Genomic DNA, 18,569 nt, shown 5'->3' with positions numbered 1-18,569 from the left:
AGACTCTGCCTCAGTAGTGAGGCTTCTTCCTCAGCCCACAGGCCTCAGAGCCCCTCCTTGTGCACCTGGGTTGGGGTCAGCCCTCCTACAGCTGCCTTGCCCATTCTAGAGATGAACTCATTGACTCCAGACTGGCGCTTGACCCTCCCCCCAGGTACAGTTCTGTGGGGGAAGGAATCCACTGTGGTGGCTGGGAGTGCCATCAAGCAGGTCAGGAAGAGGAGAGTCTCATCCCAGATACTCTTGGGGCCACGCAGCTGAGCTTCAGGCAGTCTGACTGAGTTGTTTGCTAGGGCCAAGTGCCAGGGCCTTCCGGAGCTTTGCTCTCCCTTGAGGATGAGGGTAGTGATAGCTAAAGGCTGTGTCGAATGAGCTCATTGATGCAGAGCTCTCAGCTCAGACCCAACACCGAGTCTTCTGTCATTGTCACTGCCAGCAACATAACACTGGCGTGAAGATGCCTAGCTCCTGAGCAAATGGGTGGTTTTTGTTCTAACCACTGAAGGGCTGCAACAAAACTGTGGTCGCACACAGTCTCTGGGACAGTCACAGGCTGTAAGCTTGGGTTTGTGACTAATCCACATTTTGAAAAACAATCTGATATTCTTCCGAACCTGTGCCCCTTCCCAGGGCTTCACATTCTAGCTTCCCTAAATCATGGGCTTAGAGTAGATGGGTAGATGGGTGAAAGAGACAACAGGTCCTTTAAAGCCAGGGTTTCCTCCTGAGGTGTTCACAGGAAGTTGAGGAGCAGCTGGGTCCTGGCTCCCCTCATCCACCAAGCTTGGGAACTCATTTCCCCACAGAAGGGCCCTATCTCAAAGCTCTGAGGCTCCTCTGGCCTCCTGGGGATGGTCAGGTACAGTCTCATGGAGACCTGTTTGTCTGTCGTCCCCTGAAATGGCATTTGTGAGCCTACAGCATTTTCTCTTTCAGGTGCCCCTCCCAATCCTGTGAGCCACATCTGGAACAGCCTTAGAAATTGGGGCTCTAGAACCCCAGAGCCTGCTGGGACACTCATTCACCCCACCCCCAACTGCAGTTGCTGACTGAGCAGGCTCTGTCCTGGGTCTGAGGCTAAGGGATTAGCAGAGGGCCCTACATCAGGATCCAGCTCCAGGTGACCCCGACCTGGAGAGACAGCACTAGGAAGTGGGGGTTCAGCCAGGCAGGAAGAAAGGGGTCCTATGAGCATGAGAGGAGTTAGAGGCATGGGGCTGGCTGCTCTCTGGGCTAGGCTGTGTAGCTGACTGGGGTTTCTCTAAGGGTAGATCTGGCCAGGGTTCCCCTTCTCCAAGGATAATGACTTCCAAAGCTGGGCCTGCAGATGTGGACTGGGGAGCCATGGAATGAAGGTTGTCTCCAAGTTGTCACCAGCTCTGGCTGTCTCTGGTGGGCTACAGCCCCAGCACCTGCCAGGTGGAACTTGGATAGAGTCACACCTGTGCGTTCCCATGGTGCGATGTATCAGGATGCAGTTCTCTCCAGCTACATTCCCCCATCTGGCCCACCTGCCATCCCAACTCCTCAGCCTATGTCCTTGGCAGGCTTCACACCCAGCAACAGCACTGCCTCCTCCAGGCTGCCCTCTTCCTGCTTAGCTCTCTCCTTTCTCTACCATGGTCTATTGAGTATATGACTCTAGGGCCAGCTTCGGGATCCAGTTTCATAGTTCTCCACAGGACAGAGCCCAGAAAGGAGCCACAGGTACCCTTGAGGAGCTAGAAAGGTAGGCTGGGAAAGATCAGAACCCAGTCAGAGGTAGAGAGCCACTATTAATCCACAAGGAGAGCTTGAAAGGAAGCTCGCTGGGTGCCTGGTCCAACCTCCTCAGGGGTGTTGTGGTTTAGGTGGTAGCAGTTTAGACTAATCAACATGACTGCCATTTCAGTCCTGGGAGAGGGTCCAGCTCCATGTAGCCTCTGTCTGTCCTGGGCCACCAGTTCTGGAGGTGAGATGGTACTTGGCTGTGTGTTGTGCCACATCCAGACCTTGTACACAGGATCTCTAAGGTCAGAGTTGGGGCACTTCCCCCCGATTATGCCTATCAAGCCCCCTGTGAAGTGTGGGGACTCAGTGACTGAAGAAGGCCTGTGAGATGGCTCCCCTGGAGGACCCAACCCTTCTCTAGAAATGTACTTCCCATGGTATCATGAGCTTCTGGGTGCAGTCTTAGGCCTGATTTGACCATTAAACCCTCAGCAAAGCCATTTACACTAGTGCCCACCTTGTCTGCCTGTTTTCCCACAGCACTGGGGCACCTTTAAGGTCTAACAATCAGAGTCTCAGGGCAGTTTACATGCACTTTCACAGCCAGAGGCAGCAGGAGGTGTTGCCAATGATGACATTAATTTACAAACATCGCATGAGGATACATGTCATGGTAAACCATGGATGCATTCAGAGACTGTGAAGCAAGAGGAAGTTTTTAAAGGATTTTCGAGGATTACATCAGGCATTTTAAAACAGTCATCTTTTACTGCAGCGATCAGTACCCAGGGTGACATTGGTGGGAGGTTGAAGAGATGTTAGGCAGCTGAATTGAAGCAGTGTGTGTGCAAGCTTGTGGTGGCCCCTGTGAAAGCTTGCGGTTCTGATTATCTTGTGACAGTCACTCGTAGGCAGTCATGGTAAGCCTCCCTCTGTGGCCTCCTGACTTTATCTGTGGTTTGTCATATTGACGCATGGAAATCCGTCTCAGTCCTGACAGCATTCACTTTCCATTCACAATGTCATTGACAGGGAGATCAGGTACTTTCTGAGGAACCTGAGGTGCCCATGACCTGCCCTTCTGGAGGCCAGGCAAGATGCCCACCTGCCCTGGCAAGGACAGGAAAGTCTAGGGAGCTTTGGGCTTGGAACTGGGCTCCCATCACAAGCACTGGGAACCCAGCTCTTGTCAGGCAGAGAAAATATGTCTTCCCAATTTACAAATGCAAGGGTATGGGTCACCTGCCCAGGTCCCTGCAGCTTGTCTGTGATGATAATGGAAGTGCACAGAGAGTGCTCCATCGCACCCGCTGTCCTTTCTATGGGCATCATTTGTATAGTGAGTGCAGTGCTCCCCACATGGGTCCTCTCCTGCTTGGACTCTGTGCTTGCTGTTCCACAGATCTGAGTTTGGGTGCCCTGTATGCAGACCTGAGAGATCAGCTGTGACCCTTAGGATGGAAGAGAGCTACCTAGCAGGACTCCTGGTCTCCATCTAGGTTATGTGGGCCAGTTGGAGTCAGGATGTTGGCTGGAAGTCCAAGCTACTTCATCCCTGGGCTCTGGTTCAGGGTTCAGAAGGAGACTTGCTGGCCAGCTTTTCCTCCTGAGGATCCTGTGTCACCTGCCCTACGCTCTGGTGGTGCAGCCTAACCACTTCCCATCCATTCCTTTGGAATGGGGTTTCAGGAATGCCATGCTTTGTCGGGGAGGAGTAAGCGTAAGCACAGCCGATGGGGCTCAGAGAGTCTCACCAGAGGAGCAGAGGCGAGGACAGTTGGTGATGGGGCTTGAGGGAGTCATCCCGGTCCTGGGCATTTCTCTATGCTGGGTTTGGAGGGTCTGCAGGATAACAGGGCAGCAGAACAGGTGGGCAAAGGCCCTGTGGGATCAGCTCAGGTCCTCTGCTCAGAAGGAGACACCACTGAGCATTTCTGCCTCAGTGGTCTGGGTTAAGGCTCAAGACTCTGCATCCTGACAAGTTCCCAAATGGTTCTGGATAGGGTCCTGGCTGTCTGGACTGCTCACTATCTTACTGTGTCTGAGAGTTGGTGGTCCATTTTGTGTCACTGTAGGAAAGTGTGTGAGGCTGGATAACTTAGAGGAGAGGAGTGAAGAGGCTCACAGTTCTGGTCCACTGTGTGGGCAAGGGAGGTGATCAGGAGAAGGCCTCTTACTGCAGAGTCATGAGGTGGTCCAAGGGCATAAGGTGATGAGAGATAGGAGGTCCATGTGTGTTGTCTCCCCTTCTTATAAAGCCACCAGAGTTCAGTCATGGGGGATCTAGTCATGAGGTGGTCCAAGGGCATAAGGTGATGAGAGATAGGAGGTCCATGTATGTGTTGTCTCCCCTTCTTATAAAGCCACCAGAGTTCAGTCATGGGGGATCCCCGTAATCTTACCTAGTCCCACTTACCTCCTGGAGGCAGTAGCTCCAGAACTCTCTCTTCCACCCTGCAAGTGCCTTACAGTGGGGCTTGCACTTTACACAGGAATGCTGGAGACACTTCACTCATCCCCAAACCACAGCACAAGTCTGGTTGAATGTCAGCCATGGGGGTGGGGGCATGAGACGCTCCATGAAGGGGGTGGGCAGGGTTCTCCTGGAGTATCTGATGCCCAGAGGGTTCCAACTGGGTTCTGTACCCCACATGAGTAAGGATTCTGCTGTGGCCTCCGGGGGTCTCCCCTCGGTCCTTGGCCTGGGCTTCCCTGTGTAGGGTGACCTGGGCACCTCAACTTCTTTAGAGCTTGTTTTGCTGCCCTATGATTGATGGGTGCTGATCATTGTTCTCTCACAATGCCCTATGCGCTTGGTGGGTCCCACAAGGATGTCAGTTCCTTTGCTGCCACTGTACTACCCTTAGCCTGCCCACTGTTGGACATAGTGACTTCCCTCTGCAGAGGCTCCTGGGGTACAAGGAGACCACCGTTCTTCCATTCCCTGGAGCACTACAGTCTGCTTCCTGTCACCCTGTAAGGTGTGGCTGGAACAGGGCTAAGACTGGTCGTAAGGCCCCATGCGTGCAGCCCCTCCCAAACCAGCAGATGACCTTCAAGACCAAGGGTTGACCAGTTTGACTAGTTTGTAAGTGACCTATGGGAGCTTCATAGCTCTGTCCATGTCAGAGTCTGCCCTGGTGGCCACCTGGTCACTGAAGGGTAGGGCAGTGTTTGGAAAGGCCCAGTCCTGATGGTGGACGTGGGTCTGGTGAAGCCACACCTATCTCAAATGGCACCTCATGGTCAGACCTTCAGAGACATTCTAGCTCTCTGGAGTCTGAGCAGGGCCAGGCCCTATCCTAGCTGGACTGAGGAATTCTCCAGCAAGAAGACACTCAAGGGCCACGGCTTTTCTTTCTTTTAGCTGGGCAACCCTTGGCCTAGTGGCAGAGCCCACTCTGTCCCCAGGCGCACCCTCAGTCAAGCTATGGATCTATGTTGGTCTCCAGGCTCGTCTGTTTGGATGTTCCACTCAGGGTGGAGGGGCATGGACAGGTCTGAGACATGGTCCCTGAAGGGGATGCCCTGGCTGGGGAGGCCATACTGTTTCCAACGGCATAGAGTCCAAGGGGGCTGTCTACACATAGAGCATTCAGAATGGAGAGAAGTTGCAAGCCACTTCAAACACTTGGAAGGCAGAGAACAGTGGAGGCGTGGGTAGGGCCCAAGCAAGAAGTGACAGGGTTGGTCCTACCCTGGCATCTAGTGGTGATACTGGCTCCAAGATGCCCTACCCCAGCCCTGATCCTCTCCTAACCCACATGTTAGCTCCCTGGGTCTGAAGGGTATCTTGATGAGATGGGGACCGTTACCCGGTATACCATAAGGCTCAGCACAGAGATACAGGTGATCCCTGTGGTCACACACTGGAAGCAACTCTGTGAGGGTATGGGGGTATCTGTGGGGCCGGGCTGGAGCTCCAGGGGGCCCCTCAGCAGCTGTGCTGGCTGTGGAAGGCCTATTCTGACGTCTCGCTCTCTTCTGTGTGTGTGCGTGTGTCCTGGCTGTGCCCTTAGCGTTTCCTTCGGAAATGATACTAGGTACAGGCACCGTTCTCTCCTGCCCTCGCTTGTTCCATCCCCTTACTCTGTCCCTTTCCCTCTCCTCTGATGGCTGCCTGCTCTTTGCCCTGTTCCAGTAGCCCCCTGTCTCCACTTCCCTAGACCTCTCCTTAGTGATGTGTGTCTGACAGTGTTCTGCCCAGCCTGCTTTGTTCAATGTTCCTGACCTGTTGACCCTGTGCCCCATGCCCTGGACAGTGTCATGCAGGAGGAAAAGCAGCCAAGCCCTCAAATGATCAGGCACCTCAGGGAGTCTGTCCATGTCCTTGAAGGGCCCAGCCATGAGGGTGTGGGAGCCTGTGCTGCTGCCTGGCCATGTAAGCTGTGTCTTTGGGAGGATGCTTGGATGGAGCTGAGTCTGTGGAGTGGCCACGCCATGAACCAAGGCAAATTTCCTCCCAGGGAACCCTGGCTTCAAGAGGGGTTTCAAGAGATCTGTGTTAAGGTGGATAAAGGAGCCTCCTTCCAGAGCAGGGGCATAAAGGGCTGGTGAAGCAGGGGGTCCCCATGGTAAATGCAAAGTCCTAGGCTCCTGGGAGCCACCCTGAGCTTTCCTACATAGAGCTGGGCCCCTACTGACAATTTGGCTGAAGACAGATACAGAAGAGCCCGAGGTTGCTGTTCCCATGGAGCCGTTCTCGGACCCGTGGGACGCTGCTGCCTGGGCCACCGTTTCCACTCCAAGCATCCTCCCACAGGGCCTTCCCCTGGCAGGGCGAGTCTTAATGGAAGGGATGGGCCAAGGAGGGTTTGGGCTAACTTGGTAGATCCCTGGTGGTGCCTCCTTGCTCAGGCTGGGGTAGCTCCCCCTGCTTCCCCTGCCTTCTCCCTGCCTTGTCCTTAATGTGTCCTCTGAGCCTCCTTCCACTCCTCCCAGTCCACACCATGGAGCTGAGGAACCTGGGGCTGGCAGGTGATGGCCCATGGAGGTCCCTGCTTGGTCCCAGCCTGAGTGAGGAGGGGCCTGTCCTTCCTGGTACTGCTCAAGCTTCCCAACCTGTGACTCCAGTGGCTCCCCCTGCAGTTGTCCCACATCTGTGTTTGTCTGCATGTTCCCGTTCCCACAGGGAGTGACCCCACACGTTGTCTTTTACCTTGTCTGCTTTTTTCTAGAACCTTCTACCAATTTGAGGCAGCCTGGGACAGCTCCATGCACAATTCCCTCCTACTGAATCGTGTCACCCCTTACCGGGAGAAAATCTACATGACACTCTCTGCCTACATTGAGGCAAGATACCCACACCCAGGGCACTCCCTAAAGCTTGAGGGGCTTGTAAAGCAGCAGTCAGGGCCAGTGGCCCCACTCTTTGTCGGAGGATGCCTCAAGTCCTTGAGTAAACCCATATATTTTTGATGATGGTGCTCACAGTTGGTTCATACCAATATCTTCAGTATGTGGATTTCAGCTTCGAGACTACAAGATGGCTGCATCACCACCAGCTATTACATCAATATTCTAGAAAGCACAAAAGCAGAAGCACTTCCCTGCCACTCCCTCTGTCCCCAGGGCCTGCAGCCCACAGGCTTTCCCTGAGGCACAGCTAGAGTCTGGGATGTGTGTCTAAAGTGAAGGAGGTTTGGGGACAGTGGGCCACTTCCTAGGGGATCATTTTTCCTTAGAACCTAATTACTCTAGATATCAAGTGTGGGACTGCCTCAGGGGCAGTGGCAAGGTCCTAGTCTCAGAAATGATGGTAGGGTTTTGTCCCCACAAACATTCAGGGTACATGTATGATGACATGCCTACCATGCACAGTTGGAGTTAACCGGTGTCACTGCCGAGGGATGTACTGACCTTGTAGGACCAGGTGTGCAAGCGTGGCCAGGATCAGCCTTGACCCACATGGTTTCAGGGTGTCTCCCTGGTTTTATGCTGAGGCAGCTAGGGAGTAGAGTGTATTTGGTAGCCTGGAAAACCTTGCTGGCCCCTATCTTCAGCAGTAGGGGCAGAGCCCTGGCTCCCTCCCACTCTCAAGGGCAGGAACAGACCTTCCTGCTGGGCATAGAGCCCTCTAAGGCCCCCATAGGCCTTAGCAGCCTGTCAGTGCAGCTCTTGTGTCTTAGAGGAAGGTGGGGAGGGGTGAGCACTGAGCCTGGGTGAGCTGGGGCTTGGGTACTCTGGGGGGTGTGTGCCCAGCAGCCTCTGTTGTCTATCACAGATGGAGAACTGCACCCAGCCAGCTGTCATCACCAAGGACTTCTGCATGGTCTTCTACTCCCGTGATGCCAAGCTGCCTGCCTCACGCTCCATCCGCAACCTGTTTGGTAGTGGGAGCCTGCGGGCCACAGAGGGGTGAGCCCACTGGGATGGGACAGAGGAGGGAGCCTGTGTCCCGTGCCTCAGAGGGGGAGCCCACCAAGGGAATGGGAGGGGGCTGCCTCCTCCCACCCTCAGTGTAAGTGTAACGCACCATTCTGGACTCAACATGGACAACAGCCTTGGGTATACCCCAACAGGCTGGCACACCTGTGACTTGTATCAGGGAGCCTCTGAACTCCAGCTCAGGCTGGTGGGTGAGGACCTGCCATCCACCCTCCAGCTCCCTGCTTCCAGTTCCCCCTGCTGGGCACTGGAAGAGGAAGGAGCCTGGGGATCAGGACTTAGTGACCAGCAAGGCCCATCTCCACGAGAGGGCTGTGTTGACTACCTTGGTGGAATTGGTGTTCCAGGAACAGGAGGCTTCTCTGTGGAATGCATGGACCGTGGAGCCTGGTCATGCCTTATGCTGAGGATCTGGGAACAAACATGTTCATGCTTCAGTGCACCTGGACTCCCTGGGGAGCTCCAGCCTCCGGGAAGGGCCACTCAACTCACAAAGCTGAGGCCCTTTAGGTCCTGAGCTAGAGCTGAGGTGCAAGATAGACGGCAACTCAGTATCTGACTAGCCACCCATCTGAGACAGACCACCTGCCTGAGGTCTGTGATGAGACCTGTGCCCAGTGTCCATAACAGTGATGAGCTGGTTCCTGGTCTGTCTGCCTGTCCCCATTGCCATGCCTAGTGATAACATGTCCCTTCCCTGTGTTCCATCAGCAACCGTGTGACAGGTGTGTATGAGCTCAGCCTGTGCCACGTGGCCGACGCAGGCAGCCCAGGTAGGAGACCAACCTGCTCACTCACTCTGCTGGGGCAAGAGTCAGCGCCCTGAGGTGCCTGGCCTGCTCGGCCTCCACTCTGCTAAGTTGGGAGCCTCACCAAAGTGTGGGTGCTCACCTTGCAGCCTCTAGGGTGTTCTCAGATGGGAGGACGGAGGGGGAGTGTCAGGCTTGCTGGCCACTATGGCCTCCAGGTCATAGTCCTGTGGATGAAGGACTGTTAGCTTCCTATTAGTGAAGCCTGCATGGCCCTGTGGTCTCAGGATGGACCAAGGCCCAGGGGAGCCCATCTTGACCCCATAGGAGTGGGGAGTCTCAGCAGCTAGGCCCCCAGCATTGGAGGAACCTGGTGTCAGAAGGTTAGAGTTTCCATTCCCATGCAGGGATGCAGCGGCGGCGCCGGCGGGTACTGGACACATCAGTGGCCTACGTCCGGGGTGAGGAGAACCTGGCTGGCTGGAGGCCACGGAGTGACAGCCTGATCCTGGATCACCAGTGGGAGCTGGAGAAACTGAGCCTCCTACAGGAGGTAAGGGTGGGAGTACTGAGGACCAAGAAGCATAGCCTGGCAGAACTAGATGGGTGTCACTGGGTCTACCACAGCTATGACCCAAAGCAAAGCCAGAGATGCTCCAGGTGCATGGGACCCATTGTGTTGAAGACACGTGGGCAGGAGATACAGGCCAGGGTAAAGCATAGGCGCCTTAAACTGCTTATCCCCAAAACACAGCCAGCTTAGACCAGGCTTATTCTCCAACCTCTTAGGGAGCATTTGGACTGGGGTGACAACAGTCTAGAGAGAAAAACAGATGGAGCTTTGTGGCTCCAATGTGGGAACGCACCCTCCAAAGCTGGTACTTTTAGTCCAGCTATGGGGTGTATATGGGAAGCAGGAAGAGGAGACAGAGCCTCCCTAGACCTGGGTGGAGGGAACGTGCAGTCTACGGCTCACCTCAGGGTCCAAGAGCATCATGATGCCCAGCTGTCTGTGAAGGAGACCACAGTTCTCACATAGGAGTGTTGAGTTCTGCCAGCATCGTGGTCTTCAGGTCACCAGCTGTAACCCAGACAGGATGGACCTTCCTGTCCTTGACCAGAGACCCTTGCTGCTGAGCGGGGCTGCTGGCTACCTGCCCTGGCTGTTGGAAAAGACACAACGCTACCTGCTCCATGGGAAAAGACCACTCACCTTGGTTCCCCTGGCAGGTGGAGAAGACACGACACTATCTGCTCCTGCGGGAGAAGCTAGAGACCACCCAGCGGCCCGGCCCCGAGGCACTGTCCCCCGTCTCCAGTGAGGACTCGGAGTCCCGCAGCTCCTCAGGTGCCTCCTCCCCGCTGTCAGCCGAGGGCCAGCCGTCACCTCTGGAGACTCCCAATGAGAGGCAGCGTGAGCTGGCTGTCAAGGTAGGTGTGACCAGTGGGTGTTGTGGCCAAGACCCCGTCTTCACGGGCTCTGGTCATTCCAGGGTGGCCCAGCAGCCTAACCTTATCTGTGGCCAGCTCTAGTCAAGAGACTCGAGGAGCTTGGAGGGCAGGGGCTTTGAGTCCACTTGCCTACTACCTCACCCACTGTGCTTTCAGTGTGGAGCTCTTGTAGACTCCACCCAGCAGTTTGCCCTCTCTGGAATCGCTGAGCCGATGGGGACCTCACTGCCTCCATCCAGGGCTCACCTTACTGCTGCTGGACAGGCTACCAGGGAGGCCTCACATCTTCAGGAGATGTTGCCTCCCAGTCTGCCTGGGGGTAGGGGGTCCCCAGCTTGCCCCGTCCCCTGGTTTGATGGCGATCTTGCCCACCTCTGCTTGCTTTTCTTGAGCTACTCCCATCTGCCAATGCCTGGGGCAGAGTAGGTGGAGGCCTGGCTGTGCCCATCAGCGCAAGTCTGACCATGTGTCCTCTACCTGCAGTGCTTACGCCTCCTTATGCACACGTTCAACAGAGAGTATACCCACAGCCACGTCTGCATCAGCGCCAGTGAGAGTAAGGTGGGTGGGGCCTGCATGCCTGTAGGGCTCTAGCATCCCACTGGACTGTGGTCAGGAACAGTCTTGGCCCCTCCAGGCAAAAGCAAGAGGGTTTTCATAGGAGCTCAATGCTCATTGCCCGGTGGGTAACGTTGCCTCATGGCTAACCAGCTAGTTGCCCTGGGCTCGGGGTCTAAGGAAGCTGGCGTGTGAGTGAGGGGCCCCGCCTGGCCCATACCACACAGTGGATGTCTGTAACTGTTGCTTGCTCTCTCTCCATCTCTTGGGTGTCATTATTCCTTCTGGGACCCTCATCCTGGAGGTCCTGCTCCCCTCCAAAAGCTCACTCACTACTCCCCACAGCCACCGAAGGAGGAAGCCTCCTGGGTCAGGAAGCCCTGGGAGGAATAAGCAGGGTTCTATAGGGGCTAAGAAAGGGTCAGGGGTACTAGGGCAGGGGGACATCTTGAGCTGAGGCGGGGAAGCCGGACTCAGCTACACTAAACAGAAAGTCAATGCAGACAGCCCCATCCCCCTAGAGGCGCAGCGACCCACCTAAGGAAGCCTTCCTCTCCCTCGCAGCTCTCTGAGATGTCTGTCACCCTGATGCGGGACCCATCCATGTCCCCACTGGGCACAGCCACACTCACTCCCTCATCTACCTGCCCCTCTCTGATTGAAGGACGCTATGGTGCCTCCGACGTGAGGTGAGTGAGCTCTGTGCTACTAGGGAATTTTCTGGCACCACAAGACAAGAACAGTGACTGAGACTTGGGGCACGGGGAACTGAGAGGAAGGATTTGGGGGGCTGCGGATCCTGCAGGGCCTGATAGGAAGGTATATTGGCCTTTCTAGAGTGCCTGACTCACGGCTGTGGCCTCCAGCTCCTCGCTGGCACAAGTGAGAGATGCGTTGGGGTATAAACACCCAAAAGGAGAAAAACAAATGAAAACACTTTTTTCCAGTGACAGGGCTCATAAAATATTCCAGGGAGAAAAAATGATGGAACAAAACTTGGGGTGCCAGGATTGCAAGTGAAGGCTGAGTCTGCATCAAAGTGTGGGAAGGAGAGACCACTTCCTGTTGTTAATGTCTCTGTGTCTGACTCCTAAGAGTTCAGGTCACTTTCACTCGTTCTTAAAAATGCATTGGACTTTTTTTTAAAAGAAAAAAAAGGAAAAAAGGCAGAAATCACGGAGCCTGTCCTGAGGCACCTTGCCTTGGTGAACACTGAGCTACCAGCAGTAATTTTCAAGAGGAAAAGAAGCTGGATCTGCCACCACACAGGGTGGAGGGTGGAGAGTGTCCTGGGGAAGGAATGGCGTCTCCCCAGATTGCAGAGCCTGCCCTGGCAGGCCACAGGCCACTGTGGAGCTCTCCCACCCAGCCCAGAATCCCTGGAGCCAAGTGGACTCTGTGGGGCCCCAGAGCTCCAGCTGGTGACACAGCCTGTCAGTCCTGAAGGCTTGCCCAGAGACTCTGAGAAGGGCATTTTCAGGCAGACCCCGGCCTCTTGCAGATCCCCAATAGGAGGCAACTACACCTTTCTGCTTTCAGGACCCCCCAGCCCTGCTCCCGGCCTGCGAGCCCAGAGCCTGAGCTGCTGCCAGAAGCTGACTCCAAGAAGACTCCCTCCCCTGCCCGGGCAACAGAGGCAGACAAGGAGCCCCAACGCCTACTGGTCCCTGACATCCAGGAGATCCGAGTCAGGTCTGTGAGGTCCTCATCTAAAGCAGGAGCATTCTAGACACACTAGCAAGCAACCCATGTGCAGAGCAGAGCCTGGTGCCAGAGGACCCCTCACCTATGTGCAGGCAGCTGCACATCAGGGTCAGCCAGTTCCCTTGGCCCCCATGCACAGAGCTGGTAACAGAGTAAAGGGCCGGTGACTGGAGTAGAGCCAGGACCGAATTGAGGACCCTGGACAGAGCTGTGGGCACTTGATACTGGGTGACAGCTCTAGAACTTTAGGGGTTTTTTTGTTTGTTTTTCCAAATTTTCTCACTGGAAGCTAGGGAAGATATCCCAAAGATAGGCTGATGGCTCTGACTTTGGGCACCCCAGGGTGAGGTCTGCCAGGATACCCCCCTATGCCTGGGCCACTCTCTTTCTGAGGGTAGGGCATGAACCCCTGACATTGGGTCCCACACCCCAACTGATTGCCCAAGATCCCTGAGCCAACAGTTGTCCCTGCTCTACAGCCCAATTGTCTCCAAGAAGGGATACCTGCACTTCCTGGAGCCACACACAGCTGGCTGGGCCAAGCGCTTCGTGGTGGTGAGGCGCCCCTACGCCTACATGTACAACAGTGACAAGGACACCGTGGAGAGGTTTGTGCTCAACCTCTCTACTGCCCAGGTGGAGTACAGCGAGGACCAGCAGGCCATGCTCAAGGTGCGGCCAGGGCCCAGCTTAGATGTGCTGCGTCCCCAGGGGAGGGGGCATCGTCTTCCTGTGGCCTTGCATGGGAGTGTTGGCACTGCTGCTCCCAGTCACGCTGAGGCCTCCACAGAGCTGGTCCTGGTGACCGCTCTTGATTATGGCGGGTGCCTCCATTCCCCCAAGCAATATCCAATAGCCAGGTCCTGCCCTGGGGACCCCAAAGCAGATGATACGACCCCTGCAGGTTGGGCAGAGCCTCACAGCTCTAATGAGCGCTTCTCCCCTGACATTGCCTGCTGGCCCTCCTCAAGCAAGTGCAGGTGCCCGGCTCCTGCAGCTGGTTGGGAAGGAAGACTCTCCCAGCATCTGGGAGGAGGCTAAAGCACCCACCGGAGAACCTTTTCTTTCCTGGAGTAGAGAGTAGGTGGTATGAACTCAGCTGCCACACACCCAACACAGGGTTCGGATGCACAGGGCAGGTCACAGCGTCCCAGGCAAGGGACATGGCCCATGGAGGGGCAGATGTATCTCCTAAGGTTACAGAGCAGCTTGAGCATAGTCCTGGGACAGGTTTCCTGACCCTAGAGGCTTCCAGAAGGGAGCTATAGCCCTGTGTGGTCAGGACAGGGTATGCGATCTGCAAAGAAGCCTGACCTCCCTCCCCAGGGCTGTGCTGTGGCATGTGGCCCTCTCTCCCACCCACCATTGTGGAAGGTTTCCCAGAGGCCTCCTCCCATCAGTGGTGATTACCGTGTCACCACAGAGCCTTCTCACCAGCAGCTTCCCTTTGCAGACACCCAACACATTTGCTGTATGCACAGAGCACCGCGGCATCCTGCTACAGGCCAACAGTGACAAGGACATGCACGACTGGCTGTATGCCTTCAACCCGCTCCTGGCTGGGACCATTCGGTAAGGGCTGGCTGGGCAGGGAGATAGAGACCACATGGGGACCTAGCAGATGCCCAGCTCTTGAGAGCTGGAGCACCCAGGGCTCAGCACTCCCTTGGACTTTATTTTTTTTTGTTTTGAGACAGGGTCTCACTATATAGCTCTGGCTGGCCTGGGACTTACTATGTAGACCAGGCTGGCCTCAAACTCATAGAGACCTCTGTAACCTCTTGCCTCCTGAGTGCTGTGGTTAAAGGCGTGCACCACCTCAACTGGCCATGTTGGGGTATTCTTGAACATGCTGATTCTCGTTCCTGTGTATTGCTGGCCATGAAGTGATAAGTCCACAAGGAAACTTTTTTTTTTGGTTTTCTGAGACAGAGTCCTTGTAGCCCCAGCTGGCCTGGAGCTCACTATGTGGACCAGCAGGCCTCAGTCTCACAGAGATCTGCCTGCCTCTGCCTGAGTTCTGGGATTAAAGGAGTGTGCCACCACACCCAGCTTAAGGAGACTTTCTGATTGCAGACTCTAATGAGTGGACTTTAACAAAGGGAAAGTAGGAGAGGGAGGACCCAGACCCTGGTGGGTGGGACCTTACGCCCTCCAACATCACAGACTTGATAAAGGGCATATAGGAAAGCCACAGGGAGGACTATGGTCTCTAACGCCACTCCCGAAGGACTTATAAATCAGAGAGAAAGTCTCTGTGTGAGGGGGACCAGAGACACAGTTCTACCGTGTGGCGTGGAGGTCTGTTGAACTGCCTCTGGCTACTGGAGGGCCTGGGGATCAACTCTCAGCCTTCACTACAGCTTTCCCACCTTCTCTCTAGGTCCAAGCTCTCCCGAAGGAAGTCTGCACAGATGCGGGTCTGAGTTGGAACCTTCCTGCCACCCTGAGGCCCAGACCACTCCCCTGTCCTCGCCCATCTGTCTTGTCATCTGTTGCTCAGCCCCTCCCCGACCAGGGAACACCTGTGCTGGGCCCAGCAACCCCACCTCTGGTGGAGGCCTGTGCCACATGACCAGTTGTGCCCTCTGAGGCCGTGTGTGTTTTTCTTCCAAAACTGCTAAGTTTGGTGTACCAGAAAGGTCAGAGGGCACAAGACCCCGGGTATTGCCGCCATTCTAATATTTTTTTAAGCATAGACAGACTTATAATTAATATACATTAGTTAGTGATGTTGAAACAGTCCATGGAGAAATTAAGACTGTGTTCTATTTCTAAGTATTTATTTCTAATGCCTACAGATAAAGCTGCAAGATTCAGGTGGAGCCCCAGCCCTGGTTCCCATGTATGTTTCCAGCCCGCTAGGGGGTAGTGAGGGAGGTGTGTGCACAAACCAGGGCTCCTCACAGTTGGCACAGGGGTGCTCTGCCTTTGCCACTCTTGTCTGAGGCACACCTGGACAGCATGTATGTGTGTGAAAGGATCTGCGGGTGCTGCGACGTCAGCAACTGAGAAGGTGTGTGCCGCTTCTGAGGGAACAGTTTCCAAAAGTACAGGACTAAGAGCAGTGCAGACAGCTTCTCCCCTCGAGTGGGGAGGATGAGCAGAGGTATGGTGACTGTCCTGAGTGGGGTTGGGAGGAAGAAGGTCAGTACCTGCTAGCTAGTGTGTACTGGTCCTCACTGGGCTGTGTCCAGGCTCTTCGGCTGGTGACTGGGTTTACACAGGGTTGTGGGCAGCAGAGATAGTTGGTGTTCTGAATGGAGTCTCACTGTAGCCTTGGGTGTCAGACAGAAGAGGTGTGAGTACCAGGTGGCTCTGGAAGGTCTGTGATTTTTGGATTCCTTACAGTCTTCTCTGCTCAGGGGAGTAGAGTTTGAGTCCCAGTGAGAGAAGGCAGTGAGTGATGTGGGTCCTAGTTAGGCAGATGAGGGTGACCATATGGTTGTCTTCATAAAGAGGCTCTCTCCTGCATCTGAGGAAATTGCTACACCCCAGGACCATTTGGAAATCCAGCAATCAAACCTCAAGTCCCCTCTTGGGAGCAGGTATACTCCACATTTAGCCATGCCAAATCTCTCCCTCCTCCATGGCCAGCTCCTGCCCCTGTCTGGATGAACTGGTGAGTTTTAGCTCCCTGTCAGTTCAGGCTGTTTATACATGGCACTGACATGACACATGGACACTCCTGAGGCTGAGGTGTCAAACCATCCTTCCTAGCTAGAGGCCATAGGAAAAGTTCTGGCTTCAGGGTCTCTTGAGATAACTGTCCAATCCCCTTGCCCTTTATCAGGCAGCAGGATTCAGGGTGACATCTGAGCTCACGCTGGTAGCAGTGTGTGCACCTGCCAGCCAGTGTGAACCCAGCTAAGGCTGAGAAATTGCCCTTCCATTCCTGGGCTCAGGTGCCGGATGCGTGGTCTCCATCATGCCCATCACCCTCACCCCCAGACCTGGGACACTCATCTTTAGTGTCAGGTCTCAGGAAACTATCTAGGAAGTGTTAGGGTAAAGCTTTCTACTAAGATCTCAGATCAAAGCATCTAGACCAAGGTTAAATCCTACCAGAAACCAAGTGACCTGTGCTGTCCAGCACCTCGGAGGCTTGACACAGAGAGGAGAGAGAAAAGTGTCCTTAACAAACGTACTGTGGCACTCGGGACCAACTAGAGGCAGGGAAGAAAAGTGGACAGAGTGAGTTGCTTGAATTATTTGGTTCCCAAAGGCTGCGCAGCCCCCAGCAGGCAGAGAGGCAGTCGGGCCTGTCATGCTTGCTCAGGTCAGCCAACCTGAAGCTGTGGCCTTGGAAGAGTCCGGCTCCACCCAGCACGTGGGTGTCTGAGGCCAGCCAACCTGCAGAGCACCTGTGCCTGGGTCGGGCTGTGGAAAAGGGAAGGAACTCCGAGTCCCTCCACCATCCAGAGGCCATTCTATTTTGGTCCTGTGCTATCCTGAATTGTTTGGGAACCCAGATGGACCCCCCTGCTTCTGTGAAAGGTCCCAAGTCAGAGCATAGTAACCAGAATTGATGGTGCAAGAAATCTGTCTACAACTCAGGAAACCTGGTTTCTTCATGCCCGCGCTGCCTCCCTATCCAACAGCTGAAGATCATTCTTCCAACATTCCTAATGACATGGAAACCTGGTTTGGTGGGGGCCTCGTGTCCCCTGGTGCAGAAGGAAGTCTTCCTAGCTGAGGTCTCTGTTTCCTGCTGAGGACAGAAAGTGACATGAATCAGAAAGCCACCTCCACAAGCAGTTTGGTTTTGATGCTTGATACTGCTCAGGCTATGGCTTCAATTTGATTTGGGGTGATCATCCTTCCTGGAAGGGTGAGTTATTTCTGCAGTCCAGGAGGGGGCTGGGCTCCTGTGAGACCCTAGTCATGCCTGGGTAATACATCTGGGGCCTCCTGCTCTAAGCAATCATGCCAACATCTTATTCAGCTTTCTCTCTCTCTCTCTCTCTCCCTCCCTCCCTCTCCCTCTCTCCCTCTCTTTTCACACACACACACCCACACACGTGCGCGCACGCCCAGGACAGCCATATTAAATGGCCCTCCTCATCCATCCTGGTCCCTGGAGCCACTCCCCTGGGTACCTCAGGGTTACTGAACTATGGCTGATGTTATAGATGTGACCAAGGCTGAGGTATTGGTTTTCTGCCAGCTTCACCCAGTGTGGGGACCCCAGGAGGCAAATTCCTTTACCCCTGGGGCTGAAGCCATGCAGTCCCCAGCATGGACAGACCCTGGCTGACCTGAGTGTGTCCTTGGGCCTGGGCCCTCTGTAATTTGTCTGTCCCGATTACTCCTTGCAGCTCAGAGGCTGCATCCCTGACTTGTACATACGTATTGCTGTGGGCACCCCCTGGACTCTGTGTTGTAACCATCCAATGTAATGACTAGTTTCCTGCTGTTTACACCTGAGTGTTAGCTGTAGGCTCCTGTACTGTTTGTGTGCACTTAGGGCTCTGTCCAATTAAGAAAATAAAAGTGGCTCTTATGCAATACACATTATTTTATTTATTTATTTATTTATTATTTATTTATGCCTCTGTCTGCTGGATGTGGCTGAAAATGTGTGCAGGTGCCCTTATCCAGCACAGTCCAGAGACGAAACTGACTGCCTATGGGTAAGGTGGGGTGGGGTGGCTTCTTAGGAGGATAGAGAGGACAGATTATGGGAGATTTTTGAAGGGCGAGAGGTACAAGAGGTGTGCTAGCCGAGCCTGTCCCAAGTCCCCCCCACCTGTGTGTACCAGGTTCCAGTCAGGTTGCTTCAAACCAGCAGCATTTGGGATTGGGGTCTCAGAGCCTCCAGCCCATGGGGTGTATGCCAGGTCCTAGAGCCTCACACTTTCATAGGGGTACCGATAGGAGACCCTCACACACAGGGCCCTGGCCTTGCCGAGGGCTGAGCTGCAAGTTTAGGGCCACCATTGATAATTTATGGGCATGTAAGAACTAGGTCTAAGGTCTCAAGAAAATGATCACATAATCCAAAGTATT

At 54.7% G+C, this 18,569-nt stretch overlaps 1 protein-coding gene across 1 annotated transcript in view; it reads left to right on the top strand.

Moving 5' to 3' along the window:
* Window positions 1-18,077, top strand: part of Kif1a (kinesin family member 1A) — an 89,146-nt gene extending 71,069 nt beyond the window's left edge. The window contains 11 exon segments of the mRNA XM_017797166.2: window positions 6,888-7,002; window positions 7,934-8,067; window positions 8,809-8,870; window positions 9,254-9,399; window positions 10,077-10,277; window positions 10,782-10,859; window positions 11,421-11,545; window positions 12,396-12,548; window positions 13,040-13,232; window positions 14,014-14,132; window positions 14,944-18,077. Coding sequence (XP_017652655.1) covers window positions 6,888-7,002; window positions 7,934-8,067; window positions 8,809-8,870; window positions 9,254-9,399; window positions 10,077-10,277; window positions 10,782-10,859; window positions 11,421-11,545; window positions 12,396-12,548; window positions 13,040-13,232; window positions 14,014-14,132; window positions 14,944-14,986 — 1,369 coding nt within the window. The 3' untranslated portion in view covers window positions 14,987-18,077.
* Window positions 18,078-18,569: the final 492 nt, after the last annotated feature.

Source organism: Nannospalax galili, unplaced genomic scaffold, assembly GCF_000622305.1.
Source record: "Nannospalax galili isolate Female #2095 unplaced genomic scaffold, S.galili_v1.0 scaffold453, whole genome shotgun sequence".
Classification (NCBI taxonomy): domain Eukaryota; kingdom Metazoa; phylum Chordata; class Mammalia; order Rodentia; family Spalacidae; genus Nannospalax; species Nannospalax galili.
This window is presented reverse-complemented; position numbering and strand designations above follow the sequence as displayed.